The following is a 19,416-nucleotide window of genomic DNA, read 5'->3' on the forward strand; positions in this document are numbered from 1 at the left end:
GACAGCGTCAAGGGCCTTGCTGAACACAACATCCACTGCTCTCCCTTCATCCATCCAGCTAGTCACACCACCCCAGAAGGCTATTAGATTGGTTAAGCATGATTTCTCTTCTGTGAACCCATGCTGCCTACTCCTGACAATCTTCTTTTCCTACACATGCTGAGACATGATCTCCAGAATGAGATGTTCAGGTTATGTACAACAGCCCTAACACTTGACAGATGATTACAGTATCAGAAATTCCCAAGACGTGATACAACATGACATTTTCACATTATCCAGTGGTGGCATGAATGGGACCTCTTGAAGTTACCTATACACAAAATTAGGTTTTTATATGCTTTTAATCCATTTTATGTAGATTAGGGCATGAAGAGCTCTGGATACCTGCTCTTATTCAAACACTGAAAACTTAACAGAGGCTTCACAGAGAGGCTTTACCTTACAGTATTTAGTGTCCATCTTCTAAGTGATAAACTTTGGAAATTAATCCCAAGAATTCCAGGGATTTTTTTTTTTTACAACGCATTTCTCTCTACTTTTGAGAACAAAAAAGCACAGAGAGCGCTCTATCCAAATAATCCATACATATGTGTTCAACTACAGTGTAAAGGTGCTCCTAATAGTTAATAAAGATTTCCATCTTTGTGACTTGCAACATAAACTAAGCACATGAAAATGCTAAAATTTGCAGACTGTGCTTGTGAGAATTGAAGATTTATGTCTTAGTTCTTGATGTTGGAATTTGTACCCAATTCTGAACTGCTCGATACATAACAGCGACTTCATTTGATATGATGGCTTCAAGAACCAACTCAGCAATGTGAGATACAGGATTGATGTTCTTAATATGACACTAAATTGCAGCATTAGTACCAGGAAACTTGAATTTTCTTAAGAAGTCAGTGTAACAGAAAGCACATGATTAAAAATGCCACAGCAAACTTTTAAGATAGACACAAAATACTTACATCAAAGTATGCTCCTGCATGTTCTAATATCAGCTGGGTAGAATCTGGCTTATTTTTACAGTAAGTTACATACATCTGGAATTTGTCTGCCTGCAGAACAAAATGTAAATTTGCATAGGATATTAAGACACCATCATTTCTATCTCAAAGTTTTTACACAGTTATCAAAGAGCATATGATCTCTTTCAAGAAATTGACCTATACAGAATTATTTTCTTCTTCAAACTGGCAGCATATGAAAATACATCAGAGAAGTAACACTGAAAACAACAGCAATGTATACAAAAGTAAATTATTTATATCTAAGACAAAGATATAAAACCAAACCTGAATGCAGGTTTGGGCAACTTGCATAAAATTCAAGAGTAGCTAGGCACTGGCACCCGACAGAAGTGCCTTATTTATTTATTTGTTTGTTTATTTGTTTTTTTTTTTTTTTTTGTTCCAGTTAATGGACACATAAATTTTAATGAAATTTGAAGGAAGAGGTACTTTTATGAATTTTACAAGTTAAAATGAGACCTGAGAGCAAGAATCCAACCCTTTGTGCTCCCCATCTCCCCTTGTTACTTCTAAAAGTAAGTCTGACTTCATTACCCAAGTAACGAAACAGTGTCCAACATCTTCTGGTAACTGTTCATATTTTTCCAGCTCCTTGAGGAATATACTATGAATAGAAAAGAAACATATAGTACAGTTCACACAAAACACCTTCATTAGAGCAGCTAATACTGATCTATTGTCTGTGAATAAAGGCAGCTAGAAACCTTGCTGTAATTCCTAGCAACAGTATGAGTTAATAACAGAAATGGATAAAAAAGTGTAATTACAGAACTAATGTAAAAATGTAATTCAATATATATGTTGATGTGAGGGTCTGAAACTGATCCAAGTAATTTCTTAAAACCTGAAAAATGTCCAAGACTGAAAAAGACAGTCTCTAATGGTGTACTTCCCTGGCTGCAAAAAAACAACTGAAGCAATTTAGCAACATGAGAAGAAATCCTTTAAATTTTTTCTGGAAAACAGTCCATTATTTATAATCACAATATTTTCATTAGGAAATCCCTCAGGTCATCATTTGGATTTAGCAGTAATATGGAAATGGAAGATAAGTTACTCACTTATTGTGAAACTCATAGATTTCCTGCATGTTTCCAAAGATAATGTGTTCTTTGTTTACAATACCAGGCGGGATCTCCTCAACTCCACTTGTCATTTCCCACAGATAGGTCTGCTCAGAAAAAAAAGATGCATGAAAGAAGTCTCTATAAACTCTGAACACAAGTATCTAGGCATTCCTGGAGAGAAATTAGGAAAAGATCATGAAACATCATCATCTCCAACTGTGACAGTATCTGTTATGTCAAATATACCTTGTGATTTTGACAGCAAAATCCAAGTTCTAAAAGTGACAATTTAACATAGACCCTGAAACATCATCTTTTAAAATGTACAGTGCTCTTGACAACCTCTAATGCTTCAGGATATTCTTTATGAAGGTCATGTCTACAGTCTAGAAGCCGTTGCTTTGTGCAACAGCTAGCACTGAACTTTACTTGCTTCAGTGTAACAATTACTGGGCACTTTTCCATGGAATCCCTCTGAATTTCTATTCAAAATGCCAGCTACTAGCAGAACATGTGATACAGATAATAAAAGAATTAACACAAGCTCATCCCTATTGCTAGCAAAGCAAATAAAGTAAACCCCTCCTTTTTCTCCTCCTCTCTCAAACAAAAAATACCACATTTATGAACTGTGAAAGAAGCAAATGCTGAAACTTAGTACTGACAAAAGCAAAACATATAGGAAGAATTCCAAAGCTATTATCAGATGCTAAGTTTCTTTCAAACAGCAGAAATGATGCTTAATTTAGTTCTATGATTGCAAACCAACAATGTTTGGCTGTTGAAACTAGAAATAAACAGAAAGCAATGGACTGAATCCTCTCTTCAAAGATTAGTGAAAAAAGACAACTTACATCCATGCATTCCCGGAGGTCTCTTACGTAAGCCTTTTCTGTCTGAATTAGCTCAGCCATGATGAACCTTAGGTGACAACAGAAAGAATGATCAAATCTCAGTCTGTTAGATCATTATGAATGTATAATAACCAGAATACATCTTTCTTCTCATCAGCTTTTGCTTTTTCCACTGCTGCAAGGAAAATCTGAGAACTGAAATGTGAAGAGAGACTACAGATGAAGAAAACATAAGCGGTAACAATCCTCCTTTACTAACAAGCGCAAAATGAAATGGGGAAGAAGACTACATTTTTTTTCAAATACTTTTCACTTGCTACAGTCCTTTAGCTGTTGTCCTCCCTCCTCCCCTTACACATTATTTCTAAAAAGAAAAAAAAAAAGGATGTTAGAAGTCTAACATAGTGTTAAATGTTTAAGATTCTGTCATGCTATAATTATCTGTGAGTAAAAGCATGAGAATAAGTGGCAATAGAAACTGCTGAGTAATATCACTCTCTTTTTAGCATTTATCCAATTTCTAAGATGCCAGACAAGCCATGACAGTCTATTCATTATCAAGATTGATTTATGTATTCTCATTGACTATAAATAAATAAATTTATTACTCTTTCCTGCGGGCAGACTTTCGTTTTTCTTCATTAAGCTCATGTGCAGCATCGCGCAGTTTCACCTCTGACCCAGGAACACTGGCTGGGATTATATCCAGCTGCAAGCTTTTGCTCTTTATTAAAGAAAGGAAGAATCGATTAAGGAATGAGACATGAGAAAACAATAGCTAAATCAAATGCAAGCAAAGCTTCTTTGTCTGTCATCACACTCAAATTTCTCTTACCGATTTGTTGGAATCAGAAGAAATACCCAGAGCTTTCTCTAAAGAGGTCCTATATTTCTCCATGCGCAGGGAAAAGTCTCTGTACCTCTTATCCACTGCTGTGACACATTTTTTAATCTCTGTTGCATGAGCATGCCCTTTTTCACAAAAGCCATCAGCCAGCTGTATCAACAACTTCACCCTCTCTTTGGTTTGCTATGAAAACAGGAAAATATCAAACAGTTACTAGTTCTACCTGTCATGAAGAGGGTAATTTTGCTTAGCTTGCTATTAAGTGCAGTTGGAGAAGCTATTAAAGGAGCTAGATTCCTGCTCCCTCTTTCCAGAATTCCTTTGTAGAGATATCTTTTCTTAATAAGAACAGCATTAGATGAACATTGGTTTCCCAGAGTTTTATTATTACGTGACTAGGAGCAGGTCGTGAATTTCGCTTTCAGAAATGTGCTCCGTATCTAACCCAGAGATTAAATTCTACTAGGGAAGTTTTTCAGAGTGTGGACATTCTCCTGGTATAATCCACAAAGGGGTTTTATGCCAAAGAGGATATTTTGTTTGTTACCACAGAAATACTAGTATTGGACGTGGGCCCACAGTCTCAAGAATCTACCTCATTTACACACTGAAATGGAGATAAGTCTTATATGCTTTACACTTAAATGGATTAAGTCAATTCTTTAGATCATTTTTATATTATGTTTTGTTGTCACATAGTTGTTCGGAAGAAACTAAGAACAAGTAGCCATTGACAAATCCGTAACTAAGTGCTTTTTCCAATTAGCAAGCTGCCTAAGACAATGTGCTTTTCTTTCATGGAAATTGTCCACAAAGCATTAGTTCATACCTTTAGTTCTCTCTCTCTGATACCATGTCAGAGTAAACTGTCCTGTCAGGGCCCTTTGTAACAGGGAGTTAAGCAAAACAGTCAATAAAAACTTGATTCTTAGGCCAAGTGGAAAATCAACAGTGTTATGTCCTTTTTTTTCTGAAACCCTTTCTTTCTTAATGGTCCCTCACCTGAGTATTTTTTTTCACTACGGAATTAGCAAAAGCTAATATATCCTCCCAACAGGTAGCCAAAAGGCAAGGGAGTAGCACTAACAAAATACTTTCAAAAGGGGCACTCACGTCATTTGCTGGCAGAGGAAACAAGGAGAGCCCTGCTACTCTGCACATTATGAAGGATCCCCCAGAACAAAGGCTGGAGCAAAACTCAGATGGGAGAAAAAAGAGTTTGAGAAGCAAAAGTCATCTCTGTTCTTTCTGTATTCCCTTTTCTCCCTTCCCATATGTCCCAGGACCAGACAAATAAAACACTTGCTTACTTTCTTCAGATCTGTTATTTCTCTGTGAAGATTGGAGAGCCATGAGGTGGGAACCAGGTAAGAGTTGGAAAAGGTGACAAAACGAAACAGAGACAGACAAGGCTACATAAGCCCAGGTACTTCACTCACATGCTACTTGTCTGCCTTTTCCTATGTGAAAACTGGTAAGGCTCACCAGTGACATCTGCATCTCTGTATAGGCCTCCAGAGATGCAGAATAACACAATGTTGCCATGGCTCATAAAGTTACAACCAAGTAACAGAATCCTCTTAATAAAATGAGTAACCTAAAAAGTAAAGCTTTAACTTTTCTACTATCATCTAATTAAATTATAATAATAATAATATGCCTTTTTGTATTTTATATCCTAAATGAACATGCAGTAATCTATAGACATGAGGACATAAAAGCAGTGATTAAAGGCCCTGCAAGGCTGTAGGTTTTTAAAAAAAAATATTTTCAAGCTATCCTACTATGATGTCGTTATGAAAAATCAACAGCACAAAAGGCTCATGAAGCTCCAGCAACAGTGATTACCTTCTGATTATCTTTCTGTTTATTGTTTCCAGAAATAATACAGAAACAAGCCACTGCAAGTAAACAAATCTTAATGGACACATCCTTGCTTTTTTGGGAACAGGTGGGAGTTTGGGTTGTTCTGGGCTTTTTATTGGTTGGTTGTGGGGGTTTTCTGTTTTTTGTGGGTTTTTTTTTTTTGTTTGTTTTATTATGTTGTTGTTGTTTCATTTGTTTGGTTTTCCTTTCTTTTTTCCTTTTCCCCCAAAATATAGGGGGAATATTTATTTTACCTTTGCTGTGATCTGAAACTCTTCGTGTTCTTTTAACAACTCTTGAGTATGCTGGATACTAGAACCAGTGGAAGTATGTGTGGATAAATAAAACTCTCCATTGTCATGAATCCATTCCAAAGCCTAAATAAAGCAGTAACAAAAGAAAAGTAAGAGAGAAGACAACATAGTTTTGCCAGTAGAAACCATCTGTAATCAGCGTTTCACAAAAATTGATTTGCCACATATAAATTTTACTCTATGTCATGCATAACAATCAGATCTACAATATCAATAACTCCAAAATAATTCACTTAGTCTGCCTAACGAATCAACCAACTGACATGTGAAAATGAATACTTCAGGGAACTCTACTACTATAGGACTGTAGCAGTCCACTACTAAAAGATTCTAACTGACTACGTCTACAGTTTTCTAAGTATGCTCCCCAAATGAGAAAACACCACTTTTTGATGGAACAAAGGACAGCTGTACTCAGAAACAGACATTTTCCAACTTGTAAAAATATACGTAAGACTGCTAAATTTATAGTCTGAACTTTTCAAGCACATAAGATTTAACTATCACTTCACTCTTTAACTGACATGAAATCAAACCTGCAGCAGAGGAGGAATGGTGAGATGTATCCGTTCAGCTAAATAATGTATGTATAGGTAATAAAAGACAAGAACTTCAAACTAAAATTGTTTCCCTTCCACATCCTGGCACCTTACTCTCTCACTGTTATGAACCATGCTGATCCACATCTACAATCTACCCACATTTATATTTGCTGCTCTTTTAAACGTAACTCAGTGGTTGTGAGGAATTATACTCTGTGGCTATCAGAGAAAAAGAAAGAGAGTCCTCTCAAAATGTTGTGTAGCAGTAAAAATACAAAAATGTAACTGAAGACTGACATCAAGTTGTTTAGCAGATGTGAATACAGGCTACTAAGGCAGCATGCAGGGCCACATGAACTTGGAAATTTTTTGGTTCTGACAGCCAACATCAGATGTTCAAAGAGCTGATACAGCTTGCTTACAACTGTCATGTTACTAAATGCATGTGTATCTTCTGTGTCTTCATTCCATGCATACAGCACTAGCCAAAAAATTTAATACCCCAAGAGAAAAAGTTGTAGATTGCTAGTAAATCTTATACTTTCAGTCTACCTTTTTATCTATGCACATCACCAGAAACTGCTGAAGTTTTATCTTGGTGGACAGCAGACAGGTATTTTCAAGAGCATAACCTTAGGTTTAAGTGGAAAAGGCATCATCTACATTATAATTCCACCAATTTAAGCTCATCATGGCTGTGACTGAAGGAGTTTGATTTTTTTTCCTTCCACTTAGGACATTTGACTTTTGTTACAAAATCTCAAGTGAATAGAATGACTTCAAGCTTCAACACTGAATACAAATGCTAAGATGCCATTTACCTAATCACATACAAGTGCAGATGCAAGCCTGATGAGATGAGCTTCTACATTTGATGGAAACAAACCAGTAACTGTTGGACTACTGTTAAGAAAAGGGACATTTCAAACAATCACCTGTACGATATCCCCTGTCATTCTAATGCCAGTATTTGCAAGTGAAGACTGATATGGACAGGGACTATTGCTGGTGACATTTATTTTGATACTTCTTGTTTTCAACTTTTTAAGCTCTACCTTTTTGTGGTGGGTTTATTACACTGGACAAGAACAGAAGAAATAAATTTAATGAGTCCTTAACTCTGGAAGGTCCTCGCAAACTACTATGGTATCTGCTCCCACTGCAGCCATCAAGGTCTGAAAGCTCGAAGTTAGATTCTTCCAACTTCCCAATAAAAAAATCTAAATCAAGACAGCAACATTTCCATTTTTTGGCTGCTCATTGTGGAGTTCATATACAGTTTGGTTTGCTTTGTGATGACAACTGGTGATTGCTGAAAAACGGGACTTACAATGAAAATGCTAACAGATCTTTATCTTCAATGTTTGATTATTATTCATAACTTCTATACAGAAGCAAGGAGGTGATGTCCTTGGCAGAAGACTGGAGTTAAGGTTATTCAAAAGTGGGGTGGGGGGGAGGGAACAAAGCATTGCTGTTTTAAGGAGGTATTAGCCTTTAGCTTCACTCCAAGATTTATCATGCATTATTTCATGAAAGCACAAAAGACAATTAAAACATCTTTCAAGATACCAAAACAAGCCACTTAGTAATTAAGCGCTTGTCCACACTGGTTGTCAGAAAAAAAAAAAAAATTTGAGTCCTTTAAAGTAGCTCTAACTATATTTCACATTATGGACATTGTGTCCTTTTTGCAGAACAGGAACAGATAGCCTACTTTCTTTGACCTATATTCAATTAAAAAAAAAAAGCCATTGCAGATCATTCCAATTACTAATTCTGCCATTAAACCTCCTAACTATTTTGATGGCTTGTGTTTTCACTATTGAAGTGGACTTTTTTTGCATGTGGTAGTTACTGAAAAATTCAACAAGTCTACATGCAAGACTCCACAATACCAGATACAGACAGAATTGCAAAACTGAAGTCATTCAGTTATTACCGCTTAATGAGTTATCCAACTTGTCACTTGTCACAATCAGCTTAATCAGGTGGGTTTTTTTCCTTCAACATCTGAGAAAAATATTGCTTCCCTGGTCAAATTAGGTGTGTGTGTAAAAGCCAACAAGCATAATAATTTGTCAAACACAAGCTTGCAGAAATGAGATTCAGCAGCACCAGATCAAGCTAGCAGAAGCACAAGCACCTTTATACTTCATCAGTAAAGACACCCTGCCTCAACAGATTTAGCTGTTGTGTATTAAAAGTAAATAATTTCACTCACTTTCTATTTTAATCATTGATCTTTCAGCCATTTGAAACATTGAAGTCAATGGCAAACTTGTGAGACAAGTCAGTGTATGTCAAACTTCAATCACAATGAAGAGGATTTTTATACAAAACCCTCACCTGTTTGGCACTTCTTTCAAACACCACGTATTGCTGGCACTGATCAAGACGCCTTTTACGCATGGTCCAATAATGGAGCACACGATTCTCCCTCTGGAAGAGTTCATTTAAGATATCTGAAGAAATGAAAACAGTTTCAACAGAGGTTACAACAGCCAATTTTGAAATACTGCATTAAAATTAGTGGAATAAAGTACTTATATTTCTAGAGCTCACAATAAACTTACTCTTTTTTTAATCTTTTTTTGCTCTTTTTCATGATATTCATGAAACAGTGTTCCTTTTTCATTATTGTTTACATAAATGTTAAAGAAACCAGAGATGCAATTAATAGAAACTACTACCTTTTTTCTCTCAAATATTTTTCATACAGGGACTGCCACTGCTTAAAAGAGAACTGAAATATGGTTTGATAAAAATGGTTCTAGATGGGGTTTCCTCAGAAAGAATGAGCATGCACATGCTTAACATCTTAACAAAAAAAGAAATAATCAATTAATGTTTTATGAATATACCAGTCTATGAAATATTTTAATAATTTAATACATATGAATAAATAAATAACCTTAGGTCACTACAAGAACAAATGTAATGTAAGCAGATATTACATGTACAGAAACACATTTAATAAAAGTACACAATTCTCAGTCTGTAATTTTCCTTAAAAAAAAATCAAATCAAATAGCAATAAAATTGAGTAAGTTGAGTTGTTCACATGAGTGTTCACTGAGCCTTGAGAGAACTTCCAAGTAATCAAATAACTCCACAATTTGGTACCCCATTCCTGAGTATCAGAAGCTGTCTGCCATTGAAAAGACACACCCAAATTCCACTGTTAACCTCCAATTCCATGTTTGGCTTACAAATTCTTCCTGGATAGCAAAGACCTTCTGCTTACAGTATGCAGAACATTTTATCTCAGCTCTGCTTTTTCAACGTTGTGTTTTCCCCCTCAAACAAAGAAATCCTAGCAGTTTCTTGTGAAGCTCACTTTTCCACTGCTTCTTCCAGAGCAGAAGCCCTACCAGACTTCGTACCTACTGCAAACCCAAAGAGCAAGCTGAAATACATGGAAACAGGGACATCCAATGTCTGACAGAGGTGCATAGAACCCAAGGTCAGGTCTACCAGATGCAGAAAAGACCACAAAACAGGCTCATTCTTCACAATAATTCTTTACTTGCTTTTCTACTTACAGTCACAGCTGTCTGTTTTCCATAATTATGATTAGAGGCTGTCAGGTACTAGGCCTCTTAAGACCTCTGCATACCCCTGGCTCCACTGTCCAGGTTCACTATGTCTTACATTCCAAATGCTAACAACTCCAAGAAACAGTATCATAGAAAAGCTCAAATAAAGTGAGCCTGAGGAGCAAAGCAACTCTGTGTTCTGGGACCAATCATAACTTCCCCAGAGATTATGAAACCTGTCTGCATCATTGCAAACATCCTTGTGCTCGGAAGTACCATATTCCCACTTGTCGCAGAACCATGAGATCACCCAGGACTTTTGGTTGGAATCTGGTCACAGTGGCCAAGTTTTTTTTCCTGCTGGGTAGGCTACCCTCCAATGTGTCTCGACTGATCTGTCCCTCAGCCAGGCCATGATCTGATCTGCTATGAAGCTCACCTGCTTTCTCAGTTTTATTTCTGCTTTATACCATCTCAAAAATGCTTGCTCAGAATGTATGTCAGATTTTGGGGGACAGGAGGTGGGTGGAGGTGTGGGACATAATCATCATTATACAACGCAATACATCCAACTGGACACACCATATCAAGAGACATCTTGATAGTGATCCCTGCAGAGTAGTTCTGACAAAGAGCAAACAACATATCCTGTTCTGTCAGGGCATTATACAGATGGCAAGTCAATGAAAGATATCTGGCTGGGCACCATCAGTGTTACTGTCATTAATTTCTTGGACTGACTAAGAAGAGAAAAAAAAATATTCTATAAAATACTGAAAGGAAGTTACAGAACATCAATATTGATTGCTAAGTTTGGATGAGGAGCTCTATCTCAAGCCTTCTGCACTCTAGCCCCATTGCAGTTATTTTCTTTGATTTCAAGATTTGTTATGATTGTTTCCTAAACTTTTCATCTTGTTCTCCAGGCCTGAAGAACTTTCAGCTGCAGGGCAGGTACAACCCCAGTGACAAACACAAAAAGCCTGACAAAGGGCCGAGGCTTGCAAGGAGCTGATAAAAATATGCTTGAGCCTCCCAGACATCAACTGGTGGCTCAGGGCCCAGAACTCCAACTTTTGTGTTTCTTGGAGGACTTAGCCCTCCAACAAATTAAGAAATTGACCACAGCACACTCTCGATAGGGTATAAATGGAGGCCCTCTATGGAGACATTTGAGAGAGTTGGTCTCCAGGCAGCAAGTGGCCTGGCAGCTGGATCTTCTTCCCTTAGACTGAGACCTCATCTAAGGAGTCCTCACTCCCTCTTTGGTGAGTGTGTATATTTTGGGTACCTGTAGAGAGATCTTCCCTTTTTGAATGAGTGAGCCAGCACACATTTTGATTGATTTCTCTACATAGTTTAACTGGTTGTGCAGCAGAATTTTCCCCACTGACATCTGAACCTGTAATTTTGTTGTGTCAGGAGGAAGGCAGGGTAATTGTAATAAACCTGCAGTTTTCAGGTGGCTGCTACTGTCAGCTTTGTGAGTGTCTCCCCCACGAGCTGTCTCCATGCATCCTGCACTCTGTCAACCAACGTAAAAATATAAGCACCAGTAGACAAGTTCCTGCACTATGTTTAGTTGCAGTCTGTACAGCAGACAGAGGTAACAAAGAAGCACACAAAATTAGCATCAAAAGCAAAGATGAAGATGCTCCATTTCTGAGTTTACAGCAATTTCCACCAGCTGAATTTCCCTGCCGCAGCAGTTTCAGGCCACCACTCCTTTGTAAGATTCAGCTTTGGCATGGTGTTTTACACAGTATTTGTACACTCTGAACTACAGGTCAAGGAAATTATTCACACTGGTATAAAGGGACACAGGGACACCTCTCAGTTCAATACCACTGTGATTCCTGTTCTTAACTAAACTTGGCCTAGATTAAGACATTGCTTTTCCAGATATTATAACCTACATCTGGCAATAAGGATCAAATACATATCACTGCATGGGTTTTTTGAAAAATTCATCAATTCTGCAAAAACTCACGGGTTACTCAAGCTTTTAAAGTTTATTTATATACTGAACACTGACCACAGTCTACTGGTTTCAAGAATACATGAGATTTACGAGTATGTAGTAGTCCAGACATGTGTACCCTCTTTCACGAAAATTAAATAAACACTCTAACTTCTCTATTTAGAAGAGATGAAAAGAGTTTGTTTTTTCCCTTAAATACATATTTGAACAGGAAGATCAGAGTAAATCTTTAAATCATGTGGTCAGCTACCATGATACTACTGAGATCTAAAATGGAGGAGTCCTCATGAGTTTTATCTTGACTCATGTGTAATTCTCAGAAGCATACATGACCTGACTCATAAGGGAAAAAGTGTTAGAGCACAAAGTTTATCTTCCTTCTGCTTGGGGATTTTGGTTGATGGTTTTGTTCCATTCTGAACATGTATCATTCACCCAAAATCTTAAATGTACAGAAAACATGCATAGCACTACATTTCTGATACATTTAAGGACAAGTTAAGGACATTAGCAGAGACTTTTCCACTCTTTCCTCATCTGTACACATCGACCTTTCTCAGAATGACTGTTTAATCAGAATTCAAAACTGACTTTTTAAAGTTTGTCCAAAACCCCTAATATATATTTCTTATGATTAGTTGTGGCTACAACTTCCTGCTTGCTACTGCTTTCATTTCTTTGTATATTACTAAAAGCAGAGCTATGTGACAGATGTCAGCAACACTCCTTCAGTTATGGATAATGACAGCATTTCTGTTGAGATCTTATCTTGTGTTGTTCTATAAACGCTGATGCCTTGAGGAAGAGGAAGAACAATCCTTTGTCTTAACTCTACATGCCCAAAGTTTCAACTGCTACAATCTATTTCCTTAAGAGTGAACAGTACTCCACATACCCTATTATCTTTCCAACACAAAAAAACTGACACAGAGATTTTTGAGTACTGCCAAATAAAAACTGATTTTGCCTGGTAGTAAAATGAAGAAGTGAGTATGTCCTTTTCTAACAGAGTCACCAAGTATCATAGAGTAGAAGTGACCTCTGGAGGCCATCTGTTCCAATCTCCTCAAGACAGGACTAAGTTCAGTTTTCCAGGGCTTGTTCAACATAATTTTAAAAATTCCCAAGGGCAGAGGTTCTACTGCCTCTCTGGGCTACCTGCTGTGTTCAGTGCTTTCTCACTCTTGCTGTTACACTTTCTCCTTACATCCATTCAGCATCTTCCCTGCTGCAACTTTTTTCTCTGGTCCTGCTGCTGTGTTCCTCTGACTTTAGCTCTATTCTTTGCATAACTTCCCTTTGGGTAGCTGCAAACAGCAATTAATTAGACAATTAGACTTCTCTGGTTTTGAGTCTGCAGTGTGGCCTGAGCATTCAGTTGTAACACTGATTTGAGGGGAATATGACTGGAAAATAAATTAGTGACATTTGTTTCTGAATCTCTATCTGTTCTGCCTACTTCACCCATCAGTTATGTATACCTTAATTTTTTTTTTGTCCCTGAAAGCCCTACAGATTTCTCTCTCTATTTCCCACAGCACATGTTGTACCTTAAAGCTGTACTACACTGAATTAATCCTAGCAAAAGTCAAGCCCCATGTAACAGTTCTTTCCTGCCTCACCTCAGCTACTACCTGTCTATACATGTAATTTAAACATGGTGTCAGTTATCCTGTACTTCGAGTTCCTTAATACTGATTCCATTATATGAATGGCCTGATCAGCATTGTTCAAGGGATTTATTGTATCACGATCACACTCCCAAGGAACTCACAGAATGCACTACACACATAGTGATCAACTCCCATTTGGCTTCAGATCAAACACTACCCACATGCATGTTTACTATCTCATTTTCTCAACAAAGTAGCACATTTGAGTCCCAAAAGAAGACAAATAAATTCAAATCAACTTCATTTGGGTATAAAATAATTTGACAATTGGCAGCTCTTTCAAAGTGTGAAAGCCTTTTTAATGATTTCCTGTTAAGCCTGACAGGACCCTTTCCACTTGGACAGGCTTCACTTTCTCATCTTTACATACACCACAGCACGTGAGGATCATATGAAGTAAAAAACCAGAAACCCCTTACTTTTGACTTGTTGTTCAGGTGCTTTGATGTGCGTCACCATCCCTGGCATGTTTACGCTGTTCCTGTGCAGGTATTTCAGGAAGACATCAGCATTTCTCCGAGCCAGTGTGCAAGCCTGGAAAGTCAGAGAGATTAGCTTATTTGAAGATGCACAAATATACATCCAGAAAGAGATGAAAGACCTTCCTCACTCCCCTTTTGCACATTTCTGACTCTCTCCAATTTTAGAAAGCGTACCTTGTTAAATCAGTCTACAAGCAAGCCAACCTAACCATTGAAAAAGTTTTCCCAACAAATAGCATTTAATCTTTACTTATCTGTCAGGGAAAAAACAAACAAACAAAAAACCACACAACTCCAAACAACCGTGTCATCAGCATCTACTACAGGCCATTGATGAAGCCTTCCTACTCCAGCTACAGGAGGCTTCATGCTTGCAGGCTCTTGTCCTGCTGAGTGACTTCAACTATCCTGACATCTGCTGGAAAAATAGCACAGCAAGCTGTAGGCAATTGAGGAGGTTCCTGCAGTGCCTTTACGATTAACTTCCTGAGTCAGGTAACAGACACCCCTACCCAAGGAACGCAGTATTGGATCTTACAGTTGAGGCTTGATAGGGCTCTGGGCAGCCTGATCTATTTGAGGATGCCCCTGCTTACTGCGGAAGGGTTGGACTAGATGACCTTTGGAGGTGCCTTCCAACCCAGACCATTCTATGATCCTGTGATCCTAAATGCAAGCAAACTCATCAGTGACGTCAAGACTGGGGGCAGCCTGGGCTGCAGTGATCACTCACTGGTGGAGTTTGAAGTCCTAAGTGATATGGGACATGCAAGGAGCAGAGTCAGGACTCTAAATTTTAGGAAGGCAAACTTCCAGCTCCTTCCGGAGTTAGTCAGTAGGACCTGAGGGGCAGCAGGGCAGAGGTGGCAGATCTTTAAGGACATTATCCTTAGAGCACAAGAGCTCTTGATCCCCATGCGTGAGAAATCACACGAGGAAGGGAAGAGACTGGCATGGCTGAATAGGGACCTGCTGGTCAAAATAAAGAGCAAGAGGGAACTACACAGACAATGGAAGCAGGGACAGGTAACCTGGGAGTAGTATAGGAATACTGACTAGTTGTACAGGGATGAGGTCAGGAAGGCTAAGGCTTTGCTGAAGCTGAACCTGGCAAGGGATGCAAAGAATAACAAGAAAGGCTTCTACACCTACATCAACCAGCAAAGAAAGGTTAAAGAAAGTGAGATGAGTGAGAATGGAGAGCTGATGTCAACAGACCAGAAGGCTGAGGTATTCAATGACTTTTTTTTTGCCTCAGTCTTCACCAGCAATCTTGCTGTGCCCCCTCTTGAGTTGATGGACCACTAGGTGTGCATCAGCAGGCTAAAGTCCTTCTCACCATAAGCAAAGATAAACTTCAGAACCACCTGAGGAACATACATAAATCTAAGGGACCTGATGAGATGAACCCCAGAGTTCTGAAAAAATTGGCTGATGTGGTTGCAAAGCCATTCTGTGTAATATCTGAGAAGTCCTGACAGTCAGGTGAAGCCCCTGGAGACTGGAAGAAGGGAAAGATTGCACCCATCTATAAAAAGGGCACAACAGAGGACATTGGAAATTAGTGACCAGTCAGCCTCACCTCTGTGCCTGTGAAGATCATGGAACAGATCCTCCTGGAAGCTATACTCAAGCACGCAGAGGACAGCGAGGTGACTTGCAATAGCCAGCATGGCCTTACAAAGGGCAAGTCCTGCCTGACCAAACTAGTGGCTTTTTGCAATGGTGTCACTACATCTGTGGACAAGGGTAGAACAACAGATGTCATCTATCTGGAATTTCGTAAAGGTTTTCACAGTCTCCCACAACATCCTTCTCTCTAAGCTGGAGAGATACAGGTTTGATAGGTGGCCTGTCCAGTGGATAAGGAATCAGTTGGATGACTGTACACAAAGGGTACTGGTCAACAGCTTGATGTCCAGATGAAGACAGGTGACAAGTGGTGTTCATCAAGGGTCTGCACTGGGACAAGTACTGTTCAGTATCTTCATCAATGATACAGACAGTGGGATTGAGTGCACCCTCAGCAGGTCCACAGATGATACCAAGCTAAGTGGTGCTAAGTTGATAAGGCTAAGGGATAGGATACCATCCAGAGGAACCTGGACAGGCTGGAGAGGTGAGCTGAGAAGAATCTCATGAGGTTCACAAAAAAGTGCAAGGCCTTGCACCTAGGTCAGGGCAACCTTTGATGTCAATACATGCTGGGGGTTGATGAAATTGAGAGTGGCCCTACAGAAAAGGACTTGGAGATACTGGTGAATGAGAAGCTCGACATAAGCCAACGATGCCCACTTCCAGCCCAGAAGGCAAATGGCATCCTGGGCTGTATCAAAAGAAGCATGGCCAGCAGGTTGAGAGAAGTGATTCTGCCACTCTACTCTGTTCTGGTGAGACCTCACTTGGAGTACCGGGTTCATCTCTGGGGCCTCCAACACAAGAGAGACATGGACCTGCTGAATTGGGTCCACAGGAGGGCCACAAATCTGATCAAAGGGCTGGAGCACCTCTCCTATGAAGAAAGACGCACCTCTCCTATGAATTGCAGTTGTTCAGCCTGGAGAAGAGAAGGCTTTGGAGAGAACCTTATTGCTACATTTCAGTATCTGAAGGAGACCTACAGGAACCTGGGGAAGGACTCTTTAGAAGGCCTTGCAGTGATAGGATGAGGGGCAGATGTTTGAAACTGTAGCAGAGATAGACATAAGGAAGCAGTTCTTTACAATGCAAGTGGTAAAATACTGTAACAGGTTGCCCACACATGTTGTTGAGGTCCTATCCCTGGAGACATCTGAGATCAGACTTGATGTGGCCCTGGGCAGCCTGATCTACTTGAACGTGTCTCTGGTCACTGCAGGTGGGTTGGACAAGATGACCCTTGAGGGTCCCTTCCAACACAACACAATTTGAATCTTTGAAGAAAATGCTCTTCTTTTTTTAATCTGAATTTCCTAAAAAGCAACTATCTGCTCTAGAGCTTTCAGCATGACTCAGAGCTCACAGAGAAGTTTATTTTGTGTATGTGCCATGTGCCACTTACAGTTATTGACTGTATAAACAGAGTTCACACCCTTACGTGCTTGCCTGGATATTCCAAAATATCCACCAATACCTTAAATAAAAAGTAAATATACTGCTGAAGTGAATCCAAAAGTGCTAAAATATTAAGGCCATAAGAGCTTTCTGTCCTTATTACTGTATTGCCGACACTCAGCTCAGCTGCCACTTTCATCTGAATGTACACCAAGCACTACATATGGGCTGGCTGCCTTATTTTTATAAGCACAACATAAAACGCTACTTTAAAAGGTTAGAAAAAGGTAGCATGGTTCAATGCAGTAACAAAGACAATAAGCAATTTCTCATATTACTTTAAAACAGAGATTGGTAATTTGTACCAATTACAGAAAGATCAATTTGACAGCATATTTAGAGCTATATGTTGTTATGTATTTGGATGTTCTTACCTATGCACTGAGAACAGAAAAGTTTTTAATAGAAATAAGGTTCTGTAATCTTAATAGTCTTTCAAGGTGAAGTCCTTGCTTATGGGTTCAGTTACACTGCTTTGCAAGCATCAATTACAGATTTATTCAGCATGATCAATGATCTTCTGGACTAGGGCATTAGTTGGAACAAAAGCTTTTCATTTATCTGACAACTATTACACAAATCCAACTATCCCCAGATGCCTGTTGAGCAATTCCTCCTTCCATACTCTACCACAGTCCAATTACATCTGAGAGCCACTTCAATGCACAGGTAGCAATGGTACTGTGTGACTGTCACTTCTCTTTCAGAACAGCAACCTTTAAGCATTCTTTAGAATGACAGTTGCTCAAAGAAGTGATTCCTAAATTCCTCTTCAGTCACAGTAGGAGACCTGACATCTACTGAAGTTCAAAAGGAATTATATTTATAAAACTGGCTACAATTTTATGCACTTGGCAGCATTCAGAAGCAGTTAACATGCCACTTACTGTATCTTTGCAGTTTGAGCCATACTTGTATCTTTTGAATGGGCACTGTTGCCATCCACGCCTTTCAGCACTGGGAGTGATTGACTGCATGTTTTCTAAGACAGAGAAGACCACAAAAAAATTGCAAACCTCACCTTTAGGAATGCCTCCTTCTGTTCCAGGTGTTTGCTTATCATGGGCGTAACATGATCTGTTTCAGAGTTAGGACCCAGTTTGTCTGCTCCTCCACACCAGTCTTCTTCTCGCTTATATTCTTGCTCCAGGCTTTCCAGCACACTGCACACCTATCAGAAAAAAAGGAGCCCAACTCAAATATAATTCATTAACATTCAAAATTAAAGCCAAAACAAAAAAAAAGGGAAAACCAGTCCAGTCCTTACATACACCTTAGCTTCTGACACGTTTTAACTGGGACTTAAGAGAAGGCAACAAACCTTGGCTATAGGTCTGTAAGCATTTGCTTGCTTTCACGGAATTCCTCAGAAAGCTATTCCTAAAGTTGCTCATCTTTCCCTGCTTCTGTTACTTCACAGTTCAGGATGGGTTTAGGACATGAATGCAGAAGAAGCAATCTGGCCAACCCTGCCAGTAAGTGTTCTCCAGACAAGCAGGATGAAGCTGATTTTTTTTTCCTGACTCCCACACAAACCCCAGAATTAGCCATCTGATGTACTTCCATTAAAATCTCAGTGTAACTTGTTTAAGCTAAACTTCTTGAAACAAGCAGAAATCCAGCCAAGTATGTGTACAGTGTGTTTTATCTTGGAAAAGTTTTACAAGACTTTTTTCAAGTAAAAATAAGATTCTGAGGACAATTAAAGGGAAGAATGATAGAAGAGACAGCCAGAGATTTCAATCTTGCCAATAATCGCTGTACTTTGGTAATGTAATGTAGCACTGGTTGTACAAAACACTCTGAAGTTTGCTAATTGAAGCAAGTCAGTAAAGTTTGTCCACTATTCATTTATCATAGAATGGATTAGGTTGAAAGGGCTCTTTAAGATCACCCAGCTGAATCCCCCAGTTGTTCAAAGCCTCATCTTACCTGACTTTAAGCACTTCTAGGGATGGGTCACTCACAACTTCTCTGGGCAATCTGTCCCAGTGTTTCACCATTAATATTGTAAAAAAAAAATTCTTTCTTGCATTTTAAACCTATCCTCTTTTGGTTTAAAACCATTATCCCTTTTCCTGTCACTACACTTTGTCATGTAAGACCCTTTGAAAAGCTCAGTGC

The 19,416-nt window shown here is 38.9% G+C and overlaps 1 protein-coding gene across 1 annotated transcript in view; it reads right to left on the reverse strand.

Annotated features, from left to right (window-relative positions):
* TRIO (trio Rho guanine nucleotide exchange factor) overlaps positions 1-19,416 on the reverse strand; it is a 266,295-nt gene that overhangs the window by 96,624 nt on the left and 150,255 nt on the right. The window contains exons 18-27 of the mRNA XM_054381562.1: positions 18,314-18,463; positions 14,137-14,251; positions 8,874-8,989; positions 5,923-6,045; positions 3,791-3,985; positions 3,564-3,679; positions 2,956-3,022; positions 2,096-2,205; positions 1,569-1,638; positions 972-1,061 (exon numbers count right to left, since the gene is read on the reverse strand). Coding sequence (XP_054237537.1) covers positions 972-1,061; positions 1,569-1,638; positions 2,096-2,205; positions 2,956-3,022; positions 3,564-3,679; positions 3,791-3,985; positions 5,923-6,045; positions 8,874-8,989; positions 14,137-14,251; positions 18,314-18,463 — 1,152 coding nt within the window. The remainder of the gene's footprint in view (positions 1-971; positions 1,062-1,568; positions 1,639-2,095; positions 2,206-2,955; positions 3,023-3,563; positions 3,680-3,790; positions 3,986-5,922; positions 6,046-8,873; positions 8,990-14,136; positions 14,252-18,313; positions 18,464-19,416) is intronic.

Source organism: Indicator indicator, chromosome 6, assembly GCF_027791375.1.
Source record: "Indicator indicator isolate 239-I01 chromosome 6, UM_Iind_1.1, whole genome shotgun sequence".
Lineage (NCBI taxonomy): Eukaryota > Metazoa > Chordata > Aves > Piciformes > Indicatoridae > Indicator > Indicator indicator.